The 18,335-nt window shown below is 44.9% G+C and overlaps 1 protein-coding gene across 20 annotated transcripts in view; it reads right to left on the bottom strand.

Annotated features, from left to right (window-relative positions):
- Positions 1-18,335, bottom strand: part of AFDN (afadin, adherens junction formation factor) — a 137,618-nt gene that overhangs the window by 32,696 nt on the left and 86,587 nt on the right. For 14 of the 20 annotated variants that reach the window (XM_077899742.1, XM_077899756.1, XM_077899746.1 and 11 more), the window contains 8 exons: positions 18,002-18,022; positions 17,123-17,268; positions 16,747-16,841; positions 16,057-16,322; positions 14,611-14,754; positions 12,954-13,152; positions 9,424-9,527; positions 7,092-7,178 (listed from right to left, as the gene is read on the bottom strand). In XM_077899742.1, the coding sequence (XP_077755868.1) occupies positions 7,092-7,178; positions 9,424-9,527; positions 12,954-13,152; positions 14,611-14,754; positions 16,057-16,322; positions 16,747-16,841; positions 17,123-17,268; positions 18,002-18,022 (1,062 nt within the window). The remainder of the gene's footprint in view (positions 1-7,091; positions 7,179-9,423; positions 9,528-12,953; positions 13,153-14,610; positions 14,755-16,056; positions 16,323-16,746; positions 16,842-17,122; positions 17,269-18,001; positions 18,023-18,335) is intronic. The other 6 variants (XM_077899778.1, XM_077899825.1, XM_077899814.1 and 3 more) reach the window with 1 other exon arrangement.

Below are 18,335 nucleotides of genomic sequence, written 5' to 3'. Positions count from 1 at the left end.
GGAGTTACCTTAATTCTGAAATAAAACTCATTCTTGATACACATTCTACCCTCAAAGACACCAAAAGTTCACACCAGGTGCTCCCTGACAGGTGCAGTGCCATCCGCGAGTCCCCACGTGGCTCCTGTGAGCCAGGCCTCAGGTCCAGCCCTGTTCACGTCCCTTGAGCATCACACACAAGACGAACACATCACATCTATCGTTTCCCTCTTTATAAAACAAAGGAAATGACCTGAATGGTGGGGGGGAGGGATTCTTAAGTTGGGTCCCTTGGAGAGGCTGTAGGAGGCCCGTGGATCCCCAGAAACTGCACACAACACGTGGTATGTGTGTGGAGAGCAGGGCTTTCCCAAGTTTCTCACAGTGCTTCTGGGTGTGAAAGGAGTGAGACCAATGCAGGCGAGCTCCTGGCTTCTGTAGAAGCACTGCTCATGCGGGGACTGGCCTCTGCAGGGGTGTGTCCTGACTCCCCGGCCCGCTGAGAGTGGGCAGGGGAGGCTGAGGCAGTCTGAACCTTCCTCAGACCCGGCGCTCCACCAGTGATTATTCCCTGTATCCAGCAAGCCACAGAAAGATCACTTCTTACCAAGAGTCCCACCATGTGGGAGTATTAACACTTCATGTTCCTATTACGTTACGTCAGTGCTGTAACAAAACTCAATAATCCCATCAATCCAAGAAATTAGCACTTAGACCATTAGTATAAGAAGGTAAAAAATTATTCTTTTATATAATTCGCTATTTTGATTGATTGATTGATTGATTGATTTCTGAAACCCGGGGTGCTATTTTGCTTTTAGAATGAAAATATAAAACGTCATTTCCAAATTCATGAACAGCCATGGAGGGCACTAGTTAGTTCATTCCACTTAATGGAAAATTATTTCTGGCACTTCCATGGAAGAAATGCAGTCGCACTGGATACTTTGAAAATGATTTTAAAAAGGAACCAGGAAGCTCCTGACTTCATCTTTCCGACTAGGTCTTTCCCATGTGGTGGTCACAATAAGGACATTAAAGAAAATTAAAAATGAAAGTCTCAAATTCTTCAAGGGACTTAATTGTAGTTCACGTCCAGATTTTACTTTTCAAACAGTGAGAATATATTAGGTTAATAAACACTGTTTGCACCATCTCTTTTGTAAGGCACGTGAATCTTTTTTGTGTTTAAAGCTAATTAAGATTTAAAAACTTAAAATCAGCAGAGTCCAAAAGAACAGACTAACACATTTTTAAGATCCTACTCAACTATTCATTTTTAAATAACATGATAATATATCCTAAGTACCTTTAAAATGATCATTTTTAGATTCACTTTTAGCAAAAATGGGTTTCAGAGACAGTAAAAGCCACCCAAAGTGCCCACGAGAAGTTACACCACTTACTCTCAGTAAGTTATACAACGGCAGTCGGTATTATTTCAAGCAATTTTCACCACACTGTGATCAGCAGGAGAAAATTTATGGGGTTCTTCCTTGTGCAAAAAGGGTATAGGAACTTTTTATTTTTTATGAACTTAAAGAATGTGCAACATTAAAATATAGCAACAAACTTCTGGGTGTGGAATCACAAGCTACAGTAAATGGTTGCCTCATGAGCAAGTTAATTATTGGCAGGTTTAAACAAGTTCTAATGGAAGCAGCAGCATTCTTGGAAGGATCACAGCTCAGAGTTTGCATAAGAACATCCACATCCACAAAGACACCCTAAAGAAACTCACCACCGATCCTGTTCTTCCGACAACAGAGAACCACATTCTGATCTCAGGACTACAGCAACTTCTCCAACTGAGGAAAAAACAACTGTGTGCTTCCCTGGTTCTCAACAGCAACCCACACAGCTGGTCTTTCAGGACCCGGGTCGGCACAAGTCTGAGCTGGACGTCGGGACACTGTATGGCATTTATCAGCACGGACTGGAGCCAGTGCCACATTCAAGCTCTTACGTAACCAGTCAGCTCTGATTTTTGTTCATTTTGTACTTTATTAAACTTTAAAAAGAGCTAGAAAAATAAAGAGGGAATTGTTTGTATTTTAAAAATCCAAATTAAACAGGAAGCATCATATTGTCCCACAGATGAGTAAGAAGGAGCATACTAAAACTTCCCCAAAAGCAATGTTTTAAAGAAGTAAACTGCACACACATACTGTTCCAAATCATCTGGATTTCATAAAACTGAACCGCAATGTGGAAGGGGCGTCAGGGAGCTTAACATCAAAACATCGTCCAGGCTCACAGCAGCTAGCCACACACTAATTAGGAAAAAAAGAATCAAAAAAAGACTGGGCCAGATACAAAGACCACAACAGCTTAAAGAGAAAACAAAATACACAGACACAAGTAAGCGTTACTGAGGGTAAAGCCAGCTGGTGGGGCATCCAGGCTCCAGCAGCAATCAGGGAACAAGATGACAGCACCGTGCGGCGTACACGCAAGATCTGCCCGGAGCTCAGGCATCCCATGGCATCAGACTGCCGAAGGACCTGAGCTGTGCCAGGGCAGGACGGAAGGGACAACTCCCAGTCTCCCAGTTGTGCTGAAACCCTTCCCAACCCTTCGCCCTGGCACTGGCCTGCCTTGTGCTTCACATATATTCTTGAAATCTCCAAAATAAATCTGTTCTATTGTTATAATTTATGCAGACCCACACTATGTATCAGCTACGGTGTAGTTTTTTAGCAAAAGTGTATAAATTAAAGGACTTCTTTTATTGCTGAACATTCCTTTCCTAATTCCAAAGACATTACAAAGAAATTGGGGAAAAACAGGTTATGTGAAGCAAGAGGATATACAAGGGAACTGCAAGATTCGGGTCTCATTTCAAGAATAGGCACCGACACCCTATTCATTCTTAAAGTGGCACACTGTCCAGTTCTGACCATATTCTAGACCATATTCTGTGAGTTCCTTTCTCTGAGCATCTCTGGCTCTCACTCCCTGACTTCCATACCCATATACTCAACTGTCTGCTGCACAACATATCCACTTGCCTGGCTCCACAGGCATCCCAGATCTCAAATGCAGCATGTTCAAAACTGAACACTTGACTTTCTTGTTGCCCAAATCTCTCCCCTGCCCCCAGCCCTGCTTTCGTGGAAGCCACTTCCACATGCTCAACAGCTGAAGACAGAAACCTGGTACATTCTACTGTTTCTCTGTCACCCACTACAGCCAATTCATCGTTTGCATGGAAAATTACTATTCAATGAATATGTATTAGCACCTACGATGCATCAGAAACTGTTAATCCTTAGCAGTGAACAAGACAAAGTGCCTGACCCCAGTGAACGTGCTCTACCTGCCTCCAGCCAGTGGACTGCCCATCTCTGCTGCCACTTCCCAGGCCGAGCTTCTACTACCTTCCACTGGGACCTAATAGCTTAATTACTATTGGTCCTTCTGTTGGTGCTTCTGAGCCCCTCAAACTTGCAGGCTCAAAAGACGAACAATAAGCTTTCAAAACCTCACTCTGATCCCCTTACACTATGTGAACCCCTCCAATGGCTACTCCCCGACCTATAGTAAATGCACAACCCCGTCAAGATGTCAGGGACTCTAAGTTCCTCTGGGACACAGCCAAATGCCCTCACTGGCCACTGCCCTACGGCTGTGTTCCCGCTGAGGCCACACAAGCTCGTGGCCGCAGCAGAGGCCCCACGGCCCATAAAGCAGAGAATACTTGCCACCCAGCCCCTTGTAGGCAAAGTATGCCAACGCTGCTATGGGTGACAGGGCCTCATGCTCTCTATCCCAGATGCACCTCTGCCATGCTTCCTGTGCTCCAGATACCTGGCTGTGCCTTCGCCTGGCGCTCCTCTTCTGAAATTCTCTGCCCACCATCCTCCACCTGGCTAACACGCAGGCACCCTTGAAGTTTCAGCCTAAAAGGCATTTCCTCAGGAAGGCCTTCACTGATCTCCCTTCTCCTGAGGCGTTTAGACATCCAACACGTATCCCTGAATAAATAATGACCTCTTGATGTCATTCACTCATTGGGATGTTCTTTGCCTCACCCCTCAAGTGATCAGGGTATTTACTGATAAAGATGTTCTCAGTGGGAGAAAGGGCACAAGAGCCAAGTATACACTCAAGTTGTATTAAATCTACTGGATAAACTGATAAATTAACCATCTTAACATCAAATCTGGAATCTCTTCAAGAAATGTGTATCATTACTTTTTTTTTTCTAGTCTAACTTTATACTTTCCCAGTGGAAAGCATTTAAAAAGACCAGAAACAATAAGTGTGTGGAAATCCCAGAGATGTTGGCGAGAACGCTACCTTCCCAGCTTACCCTCACGGGGCCTGCTGTGAAAGGCAGAGAGAGAGAGTACGAGAGAAAGAGGGAGAGCGCCCGTGAAAGAGAGAGAGAGAGAGAGACAGAGAGCGAGAGGGGAGAGCACGTGTGCACAGGAGAGCAAGAGAAAAAGAGGGCGAGAGCAAGGGGTGGGTGTGAGATGAGGGCGGAGACACCCCAGGTGCTCCCTGCCTCGGGTTCTCGACTCTGAGGGGAGGCCTGTGGCAGGAGCCACGCAGAACGGGGCGGGAAGGAGAGCACACTTTTTTTCAAGAATCAGGCATCGGCTAGTCTGCCGCGGATGTGATAGGAGCCGTGCTCTCCACACCAGCCTCAGGTGGTAAAAAGGTGATCTTTACAATTTCTAACTCCCTGTGTTGTTCCTATTCCCCATGAAGTCCCAACTGTATCATCCTACATCCAAATTACAAATACTAAAACTGGTATTTTCCAGTTTTTTCTTCAAATATCTTTTTTTAACATGTCAGTACACCAAAAGAAACCTGGAGACTGAAAGGCTAAAAAGTGAAAATTATACTCTATTTTCACACAACAGGCATTCAGTACTCTCTTAGAATAAATCTCACCCTAACAATTAGCTACTACTTTCACACTGAGTTTATTCTAGTATTAATGAAACAACAAAGACCTCCTCTTAAGACCACCATGTAGCCTGAAACTAAATCCTCCGTGTTCCCAACTTACATGAGGCTAAGAGCAGTCAGTCACCACCGTGCTACCATGATTTCTGACCACAAGTTACAAACACTTCTGTGATAGCAAGGATTTCAGAGTCATTTCCATTTTTATAACAAAATACTTCCTCCTCATTACAGAAAGAACAGGGTCTTCTCCAAACTTCCCTGTAGGAAAGCATATACGAACAGAATACAGTCAGCAGAGGTGGGGGTGAAGAGCTGGTCGAGAGGACACGAGCACAGCTCTGTGGCCAGCACAGGGTGGGGGCAGGGGAGAAGGCCCCTAGACCAGCTGTCATCACTGGTCCTGGCTGAGCACCGCCACGCAGAGACCTCCTCATAGGCCTCAGTTGAGGTCCTGTCCTCCACACTCACTCACTGCTTTCTCACTCCTTCTCCTGCCCCGGTCTATAGGAAGATGGAGGGATGCCACCTGGCAGTAAGTGGACTCTCCCCACTGCCTGTCATTAGACCCTTAGCAGGAAGCAGTCCTGGGGGAGACCAGAGGCCTTTGGCCAGTGCCTTCCCTCCCCTGCTCACCCACGGGCACACGTATGGGAATCAAGGCGTGACTGTGACTTCAGCCCAACTCCTGGTTCTAACCGCCCACTGATACCTGGCTGCCTGGCAAGAACAGAGGCCTAAGGGGAGGGCAGGGGTGCTCATGTGGGCCTCACTGGGTACACGCCTGTCCTTTACACATCACCAGGTGCTAGGGAAAGGATCAAAGACGCTTACGTAAATCAGACTTGAATCTTCAGAAAATAGGTAGTTCTTTACTAAGAGAGAGCATAACTTTTTAAGCTAGAAAAGATGGAGGTGCTAATAAATGGTGGCCCTGCCACCCCAGAGGTTAGTACTTAATATTCCAACGAGTATTGGAAAGAAAATGTGTATATGTATACACACCCACCAGAAAACATGCACATTAGAGCTTTCCTGTATATCTTAGTGCAGCCAGGTAATGTATCATCCGGGTATTTTTTTTCCCTAAAAATGAGCATCTGATTCAAATGGTAAACAGAAAATAGTCCATGTCTAATACCTTTCCATTCATATTTCCAAATGTTTTGAGTTGTGAATTATTAAATTAGGACAGTCTGAAAATACGGCCCATGTGCATGACCCTTAACGATGTAAGGGACTCTGGACTATGAGCTGTACTACCAGGCTCTGGACCTACCCTCTTCTGGCCCATCTTGGGTGACCCCATGCTAGGCAACCCCCTTCCATCCACACCTACAAAGGCTCACCTCGGCCAGCTGAGTTCAGCTGGAATCACACCTGTGGTCTCAGGTTCTTCAATTCAACCTACACACCACGCCCTTTGCAGACACAGCTTCCTGAAATGTCCCTCCATCAAGTCCCTGTTATTTCTCTGTGGTGTCAATATACAGTACAAACCCCTCACCTCTCGATCATGAGCTCCAGAATCACCAGAGCACCACATCCCTCAGTCCACTCCTGCCTCGCAAGACAGGCTTAAAATTATGCAGACAGCCCTCAGCACAGCCCTGCTTTATGCCATCCCTGCTTGTTCCCAAGGACTTACACTAAGGATAGCTGGGGTGCACTTGGTTCACAATCCCCCCACAAAGAGCCCATGTGCAGCCCAGTTGAAGGATGTGCTCTCCAGGCCCCTTGGAAGAGACCACCCGGACAGGGAGCCACAGTCTGCCTGGGTGACACATGCCCAGTGATGCCCATGTGCAGGAATACTTGAGAAGTGTGTCTAATGTCCCACCTCTGACCATGTGCGAGACCTCACTCCTGTTTCAAACTCAGGAATCTCCTTTCTCCCATGCCTGTCGTGCCCCATCACATTCTGACTCTGCTCACTTCTCAGGAGCACCATCGGCCAGAAATCAAAGTTACACTCCCTGCAGCTCCCATTTCCAGAGCAGATGCCATCATGCAGTTATGTGAGCCTGAGCACCTAGATACATTCGTGTGACACCCCCTCCCCCACAAACACAACTGCACGCACCACCTGTCCATGGGCAGCGAGGGGCTCCTGCGCACTCAGCTCTGGCCCAATGCTGCTCAACATTCAGGAATGCAGTGTGACAGCCCTCACGTCACCAATTGCATCCTACCTTTGCTGCAACGATGCTAAGGCCCATCCCATTTTGCTTCTTAAGAGTCACAGTGATTATTTCAGGTTCTTTCCTCAGAGGCTGAGCCTGAAGGATGAAAACAAACGTTTACTTTATGGCTGAAATGAAGTATATCTAAGTTAGACAACTCATAAGTTGACCTGCTGATCACACTCACTGTGGTAAATGGCACAGACCATGGGGGAACAGGCAACTGAACAGTAAAGAAGAACAAGTTGTACAGATACTGCTCATGGATTAACCCAGCAGAGGAAGTATCAATACTAAACTCAAAAGCTGTGAAGGTGAAACTAGTCATAAATGCTATCTAAATATTATTTGGAGAACTTAATACAAAACTACACTTCCATTACCATCAGGTTAGAAAAATCAACCACAAAAATAAAATTAAAATCTTACTTTATTACCTTTCAAAATAAATTACTAGTTGTTTAAATAAGAAATTTAAACTCCTTTTATACCATCTATGGGGAGGTCAGCAAAAGACAGTTGTAACCAAGATGATCCAACATCTCTGTCTCTTAGGAAAATGCAAGAGTTGCTGGATGTTAGACAACCCAACTGCGACAATCCCATGATGTGGGCAGTTCTACTCGAATCAGTGAGAAGCTGGTTCTTGAACTGATCCATAAACAAATAAACTGTCCACAAAGTTACATGTTATACACATGTCACTCCTCACACAAAGAATGAACAAAACAACAGAAAAGAATTACCAGTCATACACGTTAAGGGATAGTTTAATTAATCAAATACACATGTATGAAGGCACATGGCCAACAGGTGGTAATTATATGTGTGGGTTGTTAATCTAGAACTAAGGTCAGTGAGAGAACATTTTAAGGAAATAAGTAAGATTAGATGACATTCCAATTTTTTTTTTCTTTTAGATTAAGACCTGAAAGCTCCCAAGGAATCTCTGATTACATGAAGAAAATGAAGAACCTGTGATCCCACCCAAGAAGGTACTCACTGTCCTATAAAATCTGGGAGTTGGGAACTGCTACCACTTGGGAAATCGCTAGTGAGGTTGAGAGAAGATATGAGGGGCACATCCTGTGTCAGTGGCCACATGCAATCAGCTCTTTGGTGGAACAGTGGCTGTCAGCCAACTCAGCTGCTAGAGGTGGACAGTATACAGCCTCCAATCTAAAGCAGGCTACTAAGTCATGACTAATAATTATTTGGAATTTGATATAAAAAATACACACTACATGATTTTACATTAAGTATAATATTTGCATAATCTATGTTTTCTCAGAAATTAGATATGTAATAGAGACACACAGCTCTGACTACTGATTAGTATTTTAGGGTGGTACTAGGAAGTCTCCGAAGCTTTAGCAGATTTACGGCTGTTTCCATACACACACCACAATCTCTGCATCTTGGCCTAGGCACACCAGATATTCCACCCCTACTGGGAATCAGTGGACCAGTGAATAAATGGCCACATTGAATCACACATAATGCACTGACCCCCAACCCACAGGAACCTTGAAAGAAGTACTGGCACATGGGTTTGCTCCTCTGAACCCTTAAGTGGGTTCAAAAATGAAAATGGCAATTATAGAAAGATATTTAGATGAACTCAACAATGAAGTTCAAAAAGGAAAAATTTCATTTGTTTTTTTTTTCTTGACTGATATGTTAATGAGAAATATGCCAGTATATGCAGTACAAGACAATTGTGTGTGCCGTCACATTCTAGGGCACCAGAAAACATTCTTTGTTGTTTAAAACTCTCCACAGAGAGCAAAGCAGAATCTTCCATAAAATGTGTGAAGCTAGCAAACACTGAGACTGACTACTCTTTCAAAAGATACAAAATTAAAAAAAATAAAAAATAAATAAAAAATAAAAATAAATAAATAAATAAATAAAAATTAAAAATAAAGATACAAAATATCAGCGACATGATACAATTAAAAAAAAGGTAGAACCAGCTATAAGGAGAAAATATTTCTACCAATGAAAAACATTTTCTGATAAAATTCGTAAGATTATTTCATTCATATTTTCTTCAAAATATCTATTAACATTAAGGCTGGTATAGCTGTGGGTAGAAATATGCTTTATTTTTTAAAAATCCCATTTATTTATGGACACAAGTATATATATATGGCCTGGAAAAAATATATATGTAAATTATGGTTTCAGATTTTTAAAAATAAAATTGGTATTTAAAGATGATTTTAAAATATACTTATCACAACAATGCTCACTATAATCAAGGAATGGGTTTGCATTACATTTTCAAATCGTAAGAAACACAGGTCTGTGTTCCACCCATCACCCTCACAATACTTGCCAGCTCCGTGTTCTCACGCAGAAGATGGCTCTCGTAATCTGCACCCTCAAAATATATTGTCCAAGTACCTGGTGAACGTGCATGAGGGATTAACCTGCAAAATCCTAAGGAGAAAACAAGCAAATGATGAAACTGAAAAGCATGTCAGCTACATCATCTTCAAGAAGGGAAGCAACATCACATATCAACTGCTCACTACCTCATGATGACCTGTGCCCTCCTTTCTATACAACCCTTACTCCCTCTGAAAACTGAACTATCAGACACAATCACTGTTTGTTTGGGTCCAATGGAATTCAACACCAAGTGAAAAGGGAAATTGGTCTTCCCTCCTTTTTTGTTCCACAGCACATTCTTCCTTACTTCTATGAGAAATTACGGAATCACACTGTGAGTCCTCTCCTGCGGCCCAGGCTTTCCTCAACAACACCCAGGATGCTTTCCACAACGGGGACCGGCAACAACACGAGTACACACGGCCGTGCACCGTCCCACAGCACACTCAGCTCCATGGTTTCCAGGAAGATAGCATCTGCCCTGCAGGATGGACTCCTTCTTGTGACTCTGTCCAGATTTCCTTACTTAGTCACTTACATTTCTCACAAATTTTAGAATCACTGTATAATGTTTTAAGGAGTATCTTTTGATATTCCCATCACGAACAAATGACATCTTTACAAAACCTAAGCTTTTCAATTAAAAATAGGTTATTCATGTAGTCAGATCTTATTCTATGTTACTCAGAAATTTCCTGACAAAGTCCTATCTCATAGGCCTTGCACAATTCTTAAATCTTCTCCAAAGAGTCTCACTATTACTAGAAGCTACCATTTACAAGGAGCACACTGCGTGCCCGACTCCGCACCGCCTCGGCACGGCCTGCGGACCCGGGGCTGGGAGAGCCCCAGATGACGCCACCTGCCACTCCTGCACTCTCAGATTCTACCAATAAGGAAAGCTCGCCCATTATTTTGGGGCACCTATAAGGTTTTCTTTGCAGTAAGGGAAAATGGAGATGTCACAAGAGTACAGTTAAAGATATAAACTTATCTTTTTTTTTTTTAAATCATTGTTTCAATCCATTTTCATTAAAACATAACCTACAACTTCTCTTTCCCCTGCTTGAGGGAATTGTAATTACCACAATTTTGAAATGAACACTTTCTATAATTTTTTTTTCAGATGTCAGGGTTCCACAATGAGGCTTGATCCCACACGAAGCAGACATTTTCTGCTTTCTTAGCTGAAGGAATGCATCAGATGAGTCTGTGCTGGTTTTATAGCCTCCTCTCACACAATCATGTTATAGGACAAAACAAAAGGAATATAAACCGAGAGCACATAGTAGTTCTTTATTTGGCTTACAAAGAATTGAGCGTGAAGAATTAAAAACACTGATGTCATAAAAGAAAACACCGAGTTCTTTGTAAGTCTTGTAAAGGCATCTCTGTAATAGGCTGTGCTATCACCTGACACATATGGAATAAGGTGGGGACGCCAAGATCATGATGAAATATCACCTATGTCCTGAAATCAATCATCCAGGGGAGCCTCAGGGGAAGTCCTGAAGCAAACTCCACTGCCAAGGCAAGAGCTCACTCTTCCCATCTGGCAAGCATCTCTGCTATGGCACACATCACAAAACCGACAGCTGTGTACACACCACAAATCACACACACGTATCTGAAAAATGCCAGTAAGTGAGCCTTCCCGTGTGCTCGTGCATAAGCCATAAGCAAAAAGTGCCGCCGCTGAGCACTCGATGCCCAGCAGCCCCATGATAGGTGCTGAGGAGAAGCCCGCCCGCCTGCCAGGACTCCAGCTCAACCCCAGAGAAGGCACAGATGTGCACTTCAAGTGATGTCACAAAAACATCCTCAAAGAACACAGAATCACTTGTGGGACAAGTGGCTTAAGCGTCAGGAGGAGGCGGAGGTCTTGCAGACAAAGGGCTACATGATGGGGACTTAAGGAGATGAATGCTAGGGGGCACATGGAGCAGCGGGATGAGGCTGCCAGCCTGTCTGCATCCTGGGGGCGAGGGGCCGAGCGGGGGCAGGAGAGCCAGCAGCGGGGCGCAGCCTTGGGCACCTGCCACCTGGGACCTCGGGGGCCAGGGAGTGCTGCTGCAGTAGCCCATCCATGGGTGTGTGAGGTGCTGGGAACACATGGCTGATGGCAGCGGGTCTGGGGGTGTGTTAAGTGGAACCCACACGGCGACCCATATCCCCGGGCTCAGTGCGTTGGTGGGGCAGCAGGAGACACACTCTGCTGGGATGGAGGGTGGCCCTGACAGGAGTCCTGGCCCACTCTGAGGACAGCACTGACTGCTCACAAGAGGCAGCATTCCTGGCAGGGCTGCGGCCACACCTGCTAGTAGACATCCAAACACCTGATCCTTTCATTATGAGGAGCAGCCTTCATAAAATGAGAATTCTGAAGAAATCTCTTTATTGTAGCATGTGCAATAACCATTGAAATTAAAAATCACGCTGACTAAATTTATATAGACGAACACAAAACCTTAACTTTGCAATTATTATTTTTGTTTAAACTAACTCCTGAATTTTGAATCTATTTTTCTATTCATCTGAGCTCAACGTTACAAACAAGTAGCAGACTGGGACTGAAATGTGGTCTAATTTAAAAGTTTACGCTTCAGATGGAAGTGTTGTATGTGGAGGGGAATGACAGAGATGAGAGAGAGAGAGAGAGAGAGAGAATCTCAAGCAGATTCCCCACTGAGTGCAGAGCCTGACATAGGGCTCATCCCACTACCTGAGAGCACAACCTGAGCCAAAACCAAGAACCGGATGCTTAACCAACTGAGCACCCCTGGGCACCCTAGAAGTGTGACATTTTTATCAACACATAGCCAACAGTAATATGTAAAGAGACACAGGATCAAACCAGAGAAAGCTGGCTGCCCTTAGACACGATGAGCTGGAGTCTGGCCCACAAGCATGCAGTAGGTGACAGTGGCAGCAGTGCCGACTCAGAGACCAGCTCTGTGCCAGAGGTGTAAGGGCTCCATAGGCTGCATGCCCGAGCCTCACAATGATCCCAGGAGGTACACGCTATCCACCTGCCCATTTTGTAGATGGCATGTCACAGGAGTCAGAGTGGGGGTTGGAACTAAGACGGTCTGATCCTCCTGACAGCTCTGCTGGTAGCAACACACGGTGACAATACAGTTCTAGCAGATGAGCCAAGCCACCAGGCTCCCAAAGAACAAAGTGGGGAGCAACTCCTATGAGCCTGGGCAGAACTGTGGCTGTGACAGCTGGTAAGCGCAGCAAGTACCCATGGAAGGGTCACAGCACATCCACAAGAACTTTGTGGCTGGATATCTGACTGCCCCCGCCTCCCCGTCACACGCTTATGTCCAGATCCTGGAACACTGCTTTCTCCAGAAGCACACGGTGTGGGCTCGACCCAAGCACACTGCCCCACAAACACACAGAACTGCTAAAATGCTCACTTCAACCCGGGTCATAGCGTAGACTCTACGTACAGTAAATGATACTCACCTCTCTGGCACAAAGGGTCTAAAAATTCTTGTAAACCATTTGGAATGTTCCTGACAACATCACAAGAATAGCCGTCTTCTGGCAAAAGAAAAGGCAACTGCAGATCGGGGTCCTCTTCCAGCTGCACCTCCCGGCCATCACTGCGCGCCAGCTCGTCAGCCGTGTTTTCAGCCACAGCCACCACATTCTCTATCAGGTCCTGGTCAGAGTACAAGAGTACACTGACATCATAAACACGCTATCTGACTGGCACACAGACTTCCTCGTGTGCAGTGAGGCCACACACGCACGCAAGGGCCACAGAGGGGGAACACATTTCTCAGTATGTTTAAAACCAGCTTGCAAATCAATGGATCAGAGAAGTACATACTGTTAACATACAAACCGAGAGAGTAATAATTAATCTCAAGTCCTCTTCAGCCTTAAAAGAGAAATTATTCAGTCACAACAAAATGGTTTTACCTTTTGAATGGTAGTCCTTTTTTTCCTGTGCAATTTTTTAACATCTAGTTGCTAATAATCCTATTTTTGTAAATTTTTAATGACAGAAAAAGCTCACACAACGTTAAATGTAAAACAATCAGGACAAAAGAATCTATTCTCAGCCAATCCAGGGGAAAATTCACCAACCTGACCTGTACAGCCTGATGATGTGAACACAGCACCTCAACTCTCCCCAGCAGTTCCAGGAACGGCAGCCTCATGGGGGAGAAGCAGCCCCTCACTACCCTGTCTCTCATCCTAAGGTCAGCTTCCTGGGCCTCTACCGCCACAGATCCCACGTGCCTGCTCTTGAAACCCACACTGATGGAAGCCGATTGCATCTCTCTGTATCTAACTTTTGTGCAGATGGCGCAGTGCATTTCATCTGCAGTGCAAATTCACCCCTCGGCGCCACTGTGACAGGACCATCGATAGATACACTGTTGTGTCGGTCAGCGTTTGCGGATTTCTGATCCTGGGTGACTCTGTACACCACCTTTGTTGGCATAAAGTTAATACTAGAAGCTGCCCCATCCCCCTGATGATCTTCCCTTATCAGGGCTCCTGCCTAGAGCAGCTTTTATCCCCCTGTGACAAGTGCTTGCAGCCTTTCTCACTCTGTGAATAGAAGCTGTAGTACACATTGTGGGCAGGCTGCTCACCCTCTACTCCTCCCCTTGAGAGGCATGAATGCCAAACCTTGATTCCTAGCAGTCTGATGCCTCTGCGTGGGTTGGAGAGGCCCTCTTGCTGCGCAGCATGCTGTTGGCAGCATAAGAGGACGTGAAGTGGATGTGAGGGGACACTCCATGCCTGCAATACAAGGATGCCTATGGCTGTAGCAAGAGCTCTTGGGCCTCTGACTCTCAAGTCGCACCAGGGTAACTTCTTAACTTCCTCTCCCCCAGTCCTTCCAATGATTTTCCAAGAACCTAATTCCCTGAATTCAATCCTTTTCTATTTAAAATGCTTGTGTATTTTCTACTTCTTGTACTAAACCCTAACTCAAATACCAACAAAATACGATCTTACAAGATGATTAAGTAACTTTATTAAAGAAATAAAGTAATTATTATAAATGCTCTCCCCCCCAACTGCTTTTTTAAATTAAATTTCCCTATGCAAACATGTCTCACACTGTGTGGCTAATGTGCTGTCATTCACATTCACTCACCGTGGGAATAAAAGGCTCATCAGGTGCACAGTGGTAATTCTGTAACAAGGCTTGAAGTTGCAGTGAATTTAACTTAAAGCAGGTACTGTTTATATTTGGAATGTCATCAGGTGCGTATTTATCCATTGTAAGCAAAGTGGTTGCCTGTTTAAAAGAATAACAGGAGATATGATTCAAAAGTGTTTTATAAGCATTCCCCTTAATGTAACACTTAAAACTGTAATAACTTGCTCATTTGATTTTGAAATCCAGAATCTTTTTTAGGGAAACACACTTCCATTCACATGGAATTGAACTGAAAACCCGCTGTCTAGTAAAGGTTTACAGATGGCCTCTTAATTCTATTAAAATATATACGTACTTATATTTTACTAAAAACATAAAATGTAAATAAAATTCAATTACTTATGTTCATAAATCATTTAAAAGAATTCTCTCAGTAACTGTAAACATTTACAAGGCCATTCGATCACCAATTACTGGGGTCTAAGGAAAGTTTCGTTGGAATGACTTTTTACAGCCAGCTAATGCGATCCAAGGAGGAGGAAGTGCCCTCCTTCTACTAACTTTAAAAGAGATTAAGAAACTGAAAAAAACCCCACAAAATTATATACTATAATAATAATCACAAAAACCCGCAGTAACTTTTGAGGCTTCTGACCATCACTTCCTTGATTGTAAAACCCATCTCTAGTCCAGGGCTCCGTAGGGACACCCGGAGAACTGGCCAAGCTCTTAGCATGCAGGTGTGACACTCCTCGCCCCCTTCTCCATCTCCTGCTCCCGTCCTCTGGGATGTGAGGACCGCTGAGTGCTTTGCCCTTTCTCTTCTGTGCATCCCCTACAGGTTTCTGCTTTGTGGGTCACCTGGCTCTGTAGGCTAAAGAACAAATTATTATCCAGTTTGAAACTGGAATCCACCCATCCAGTATGGAGATTCACAAAATACACCCACTGGTCTCAGGATATTTATTCTACTGCTTACCACTTGTTATGGTTGAACTGTGTTCCCTAAAATTCATACACTGAAGCCCTAACCCCGTGTACCCCAGAATGTGACCTTTGCAGAAAGGGTCCTGACGGAAGCAAGGACAGCAGGTCTAACAGGACTTGTACTGTATAAACAGTGGATGTGTGGGGAGACACGTGCGCACAGGGAGACTGCCCTGTGAAAATAGAGGCAGAGAACCCCCCTTCCACTTTGGCCTTGGCCTTCTGGCTTCCTGAACCGTGAGACAGTGTCTGTCGTTTAACCTTGAGTTGGTGATCGGTCACGGCGACCAGGGATACCAACATACCATCATTTCCTTCCCCATACACGTGGGAAACCCCAGAGGGGGTAACTGATGTTCTCCTGATGAACCCACATTCTGACCCACGACAGGGTGAGAGGCACTGGTGACAAAGCCCATGAACCGTGGGGAGGGGAGAATCGGCAGAGCCCACCTGCACGATCCTGCTGAGGTGACAGTCCGCTGCCAGCTCCAGCCCCTGCTTCTCTGCCCAAGCTTCCACGTGTCCTAGCTGCTGGCGAATAATCGCCCCCCAGTAGTGGGAGCACAGTCCCGACTCAGGGTCGGTCACCAATCTGTTGAAGAGCCACATGTTGATAAAGTGGAAGAGCTGAGAGAAGAGCTGGATGGTCAGGGCAGCATTGACTCTGCAGCGCCGCAGCAAAGACATGGCTCCCGTGAGCGTGTGCAAAACATCATCTGTTCAGAGACGCGGGATGAAAGCAAGAGTCTTTTGAACGAATGGTGAATTCAGAAAACGGCAGTTATGGTCAGGCCTACTCAGTCACTCCTGAGATCCCAGTCTCTCCAGACAGGAGACAGTGGTGAGGTCTGAAACCACACACAGGAGTGAACTACGCATAGCGCAGCTCGCCCCAGGAGATTTTCCGAAAAGGCATGACAACACACCAGAACCAGAGCTATTCTTAAAACAAAACAGATGGTAGTTACTATTTATTAAAGAATGCCCAATCCAATAGGTTATCTCATTTATTTTGAAAATATCTCCTCCTTATGCATATTAAATATTAAAATGAAGTTAAACAGGAAGGAGGGAAGAAGGAGAGTGGAGAGAGAGGGTGAGGAGAGAGGGAGAGTAGGAGGAGAAAAAGAGCCTCCTGACCTATTTTTGGTCTCTGTAGGCTGTTCTCCTCGGGGTCATCCAGGAAGGCTGGCATGTAATTATTCAGTTCTGATTGAAGACAATGAACCAGATATCTGAAAATACGTAAGCACTTTTAATAACGTCAGCAAGACGCACCGCTATCAGCAGACATGACATCATGAGTGAAATAGTTCATACTATTTAGAAATATTTTCCATTTACAATACAACAGTCTTACTCTCAGGATTCTTGAAACACGGCTCAATAAATTCAATTTGTTAAATCAACCCATTTGGCAAATAGTCATGCTTCTTGGTACTCATCTTCGATCAGGGTAAATAAAAACCTTTAAAGAAAATCTCTACAGAATAATCTCCAAGAACGTGATCCTTACTTAAACGCCATCTGAACCAAGTGTGCTAAAACGTCCTGGGCGTCCAGTGTGATTCGACTAAGATCTCGGTCCTGCTTAATGAAGTTGAGCAGCTCAGATGCATTGGCCATCCAGAAGGCAAGGGCCCCTGCAATATTCTTCTGTTTCTGTAGACAGAACACATTCCCATAAGCAACCCCAAGACAAACAAAAAGAATGCAAATAAAAAAGGAATGCTCTTGAAAAGCTGCTGGAGATAGACCAGTGCCTTCCCACTGTCACCAGGGTATTTACCACAGATACCAGATATTTGCAAAGGAATTTGGATACGTTCACAGCAATGGAACTGACAACATCTTCTTAGGATTCATGTATGGACACATGGATCCAGTCAGCCACCACGTATGGCATCAGTGTAGAAAACAGAGATCCCAAACCCTCCGACGCCCAATTGGAGATCGTGCATTATCTGGTAATCTGTGAAGTACACACGCGTCTATCCACGGTTACCCACAGCCACCCTGATACGCGGGCCGCTGGCTCGGACGCCGAGCAACTCGGTATCAAGTACTGATCTATCGCATCATCTCCCGACCACATGTGCAGGCCAGGCAACTTCAGATGAGATCCAAAGAATAGGAACCAAGGATAAACAAGAGAGGAGAAACAGAACTTTCGTCATTTCATATCCACACTCAAGTGCATGAAGCAGAAATTATGAAATGCTGGTAAAGGTTGCACAGTCAAGGAAGGATTTAGTACTGCAATGTTTCAGTTGCTGAATGAGTGTTATGAACCGTCCAGTCCACTTGCTGGGGTATTGTGTTTTGACATGGAAGCAGCGCGAGAAACTCAGCTAAGCCGACACAGCCAGGACCAGTTCCCAGCAGCACGTCCTACCTGATCAACCTGGTCTACTTCCTGGAGAAAAACAGACGGAGGGAAATCAAGCAGAACGAGAGAAAGAAACTTGTAAACAATCATGATAGTTCAAAAAAATCAAAACACTACTATGAAGGTACGACATGAAGGTACGACATTTGGTTACTTCCCAATTACATGTTCATTCCTGGCCCTGAGGCGCATGCCCGAAGGGGCCAGTTCTACGTTCTGAGCGCTGGCGCAGTAAGGGACGGGACCCCTAGGGCTTTTAGGAAGAGACGGGACAATAGACACAGGAACACACGGATCTCTTGGGAAGGCCTAGACGCGAAGGACTTCTTAAGGTCTTTTC

This window comes from Canis aureus, chromosome 1 (assembly GCF_053574225.1).
Source record: "Canis aureus isolate CA01 chromosome 1, VMU_Caureus_v.1.0, whole genome shotgun sequence".
In the NCBI taxonomy this organism is placed as follows: domain Eukaryota; kingdom Metazoa; phylum Chordata; class Mammalia; order Carnivora; family Canidae; genus Canis; species Canis aureus.
This window is presented reverse-complemented; position numbering and strand designations above follow the sequence as displayed.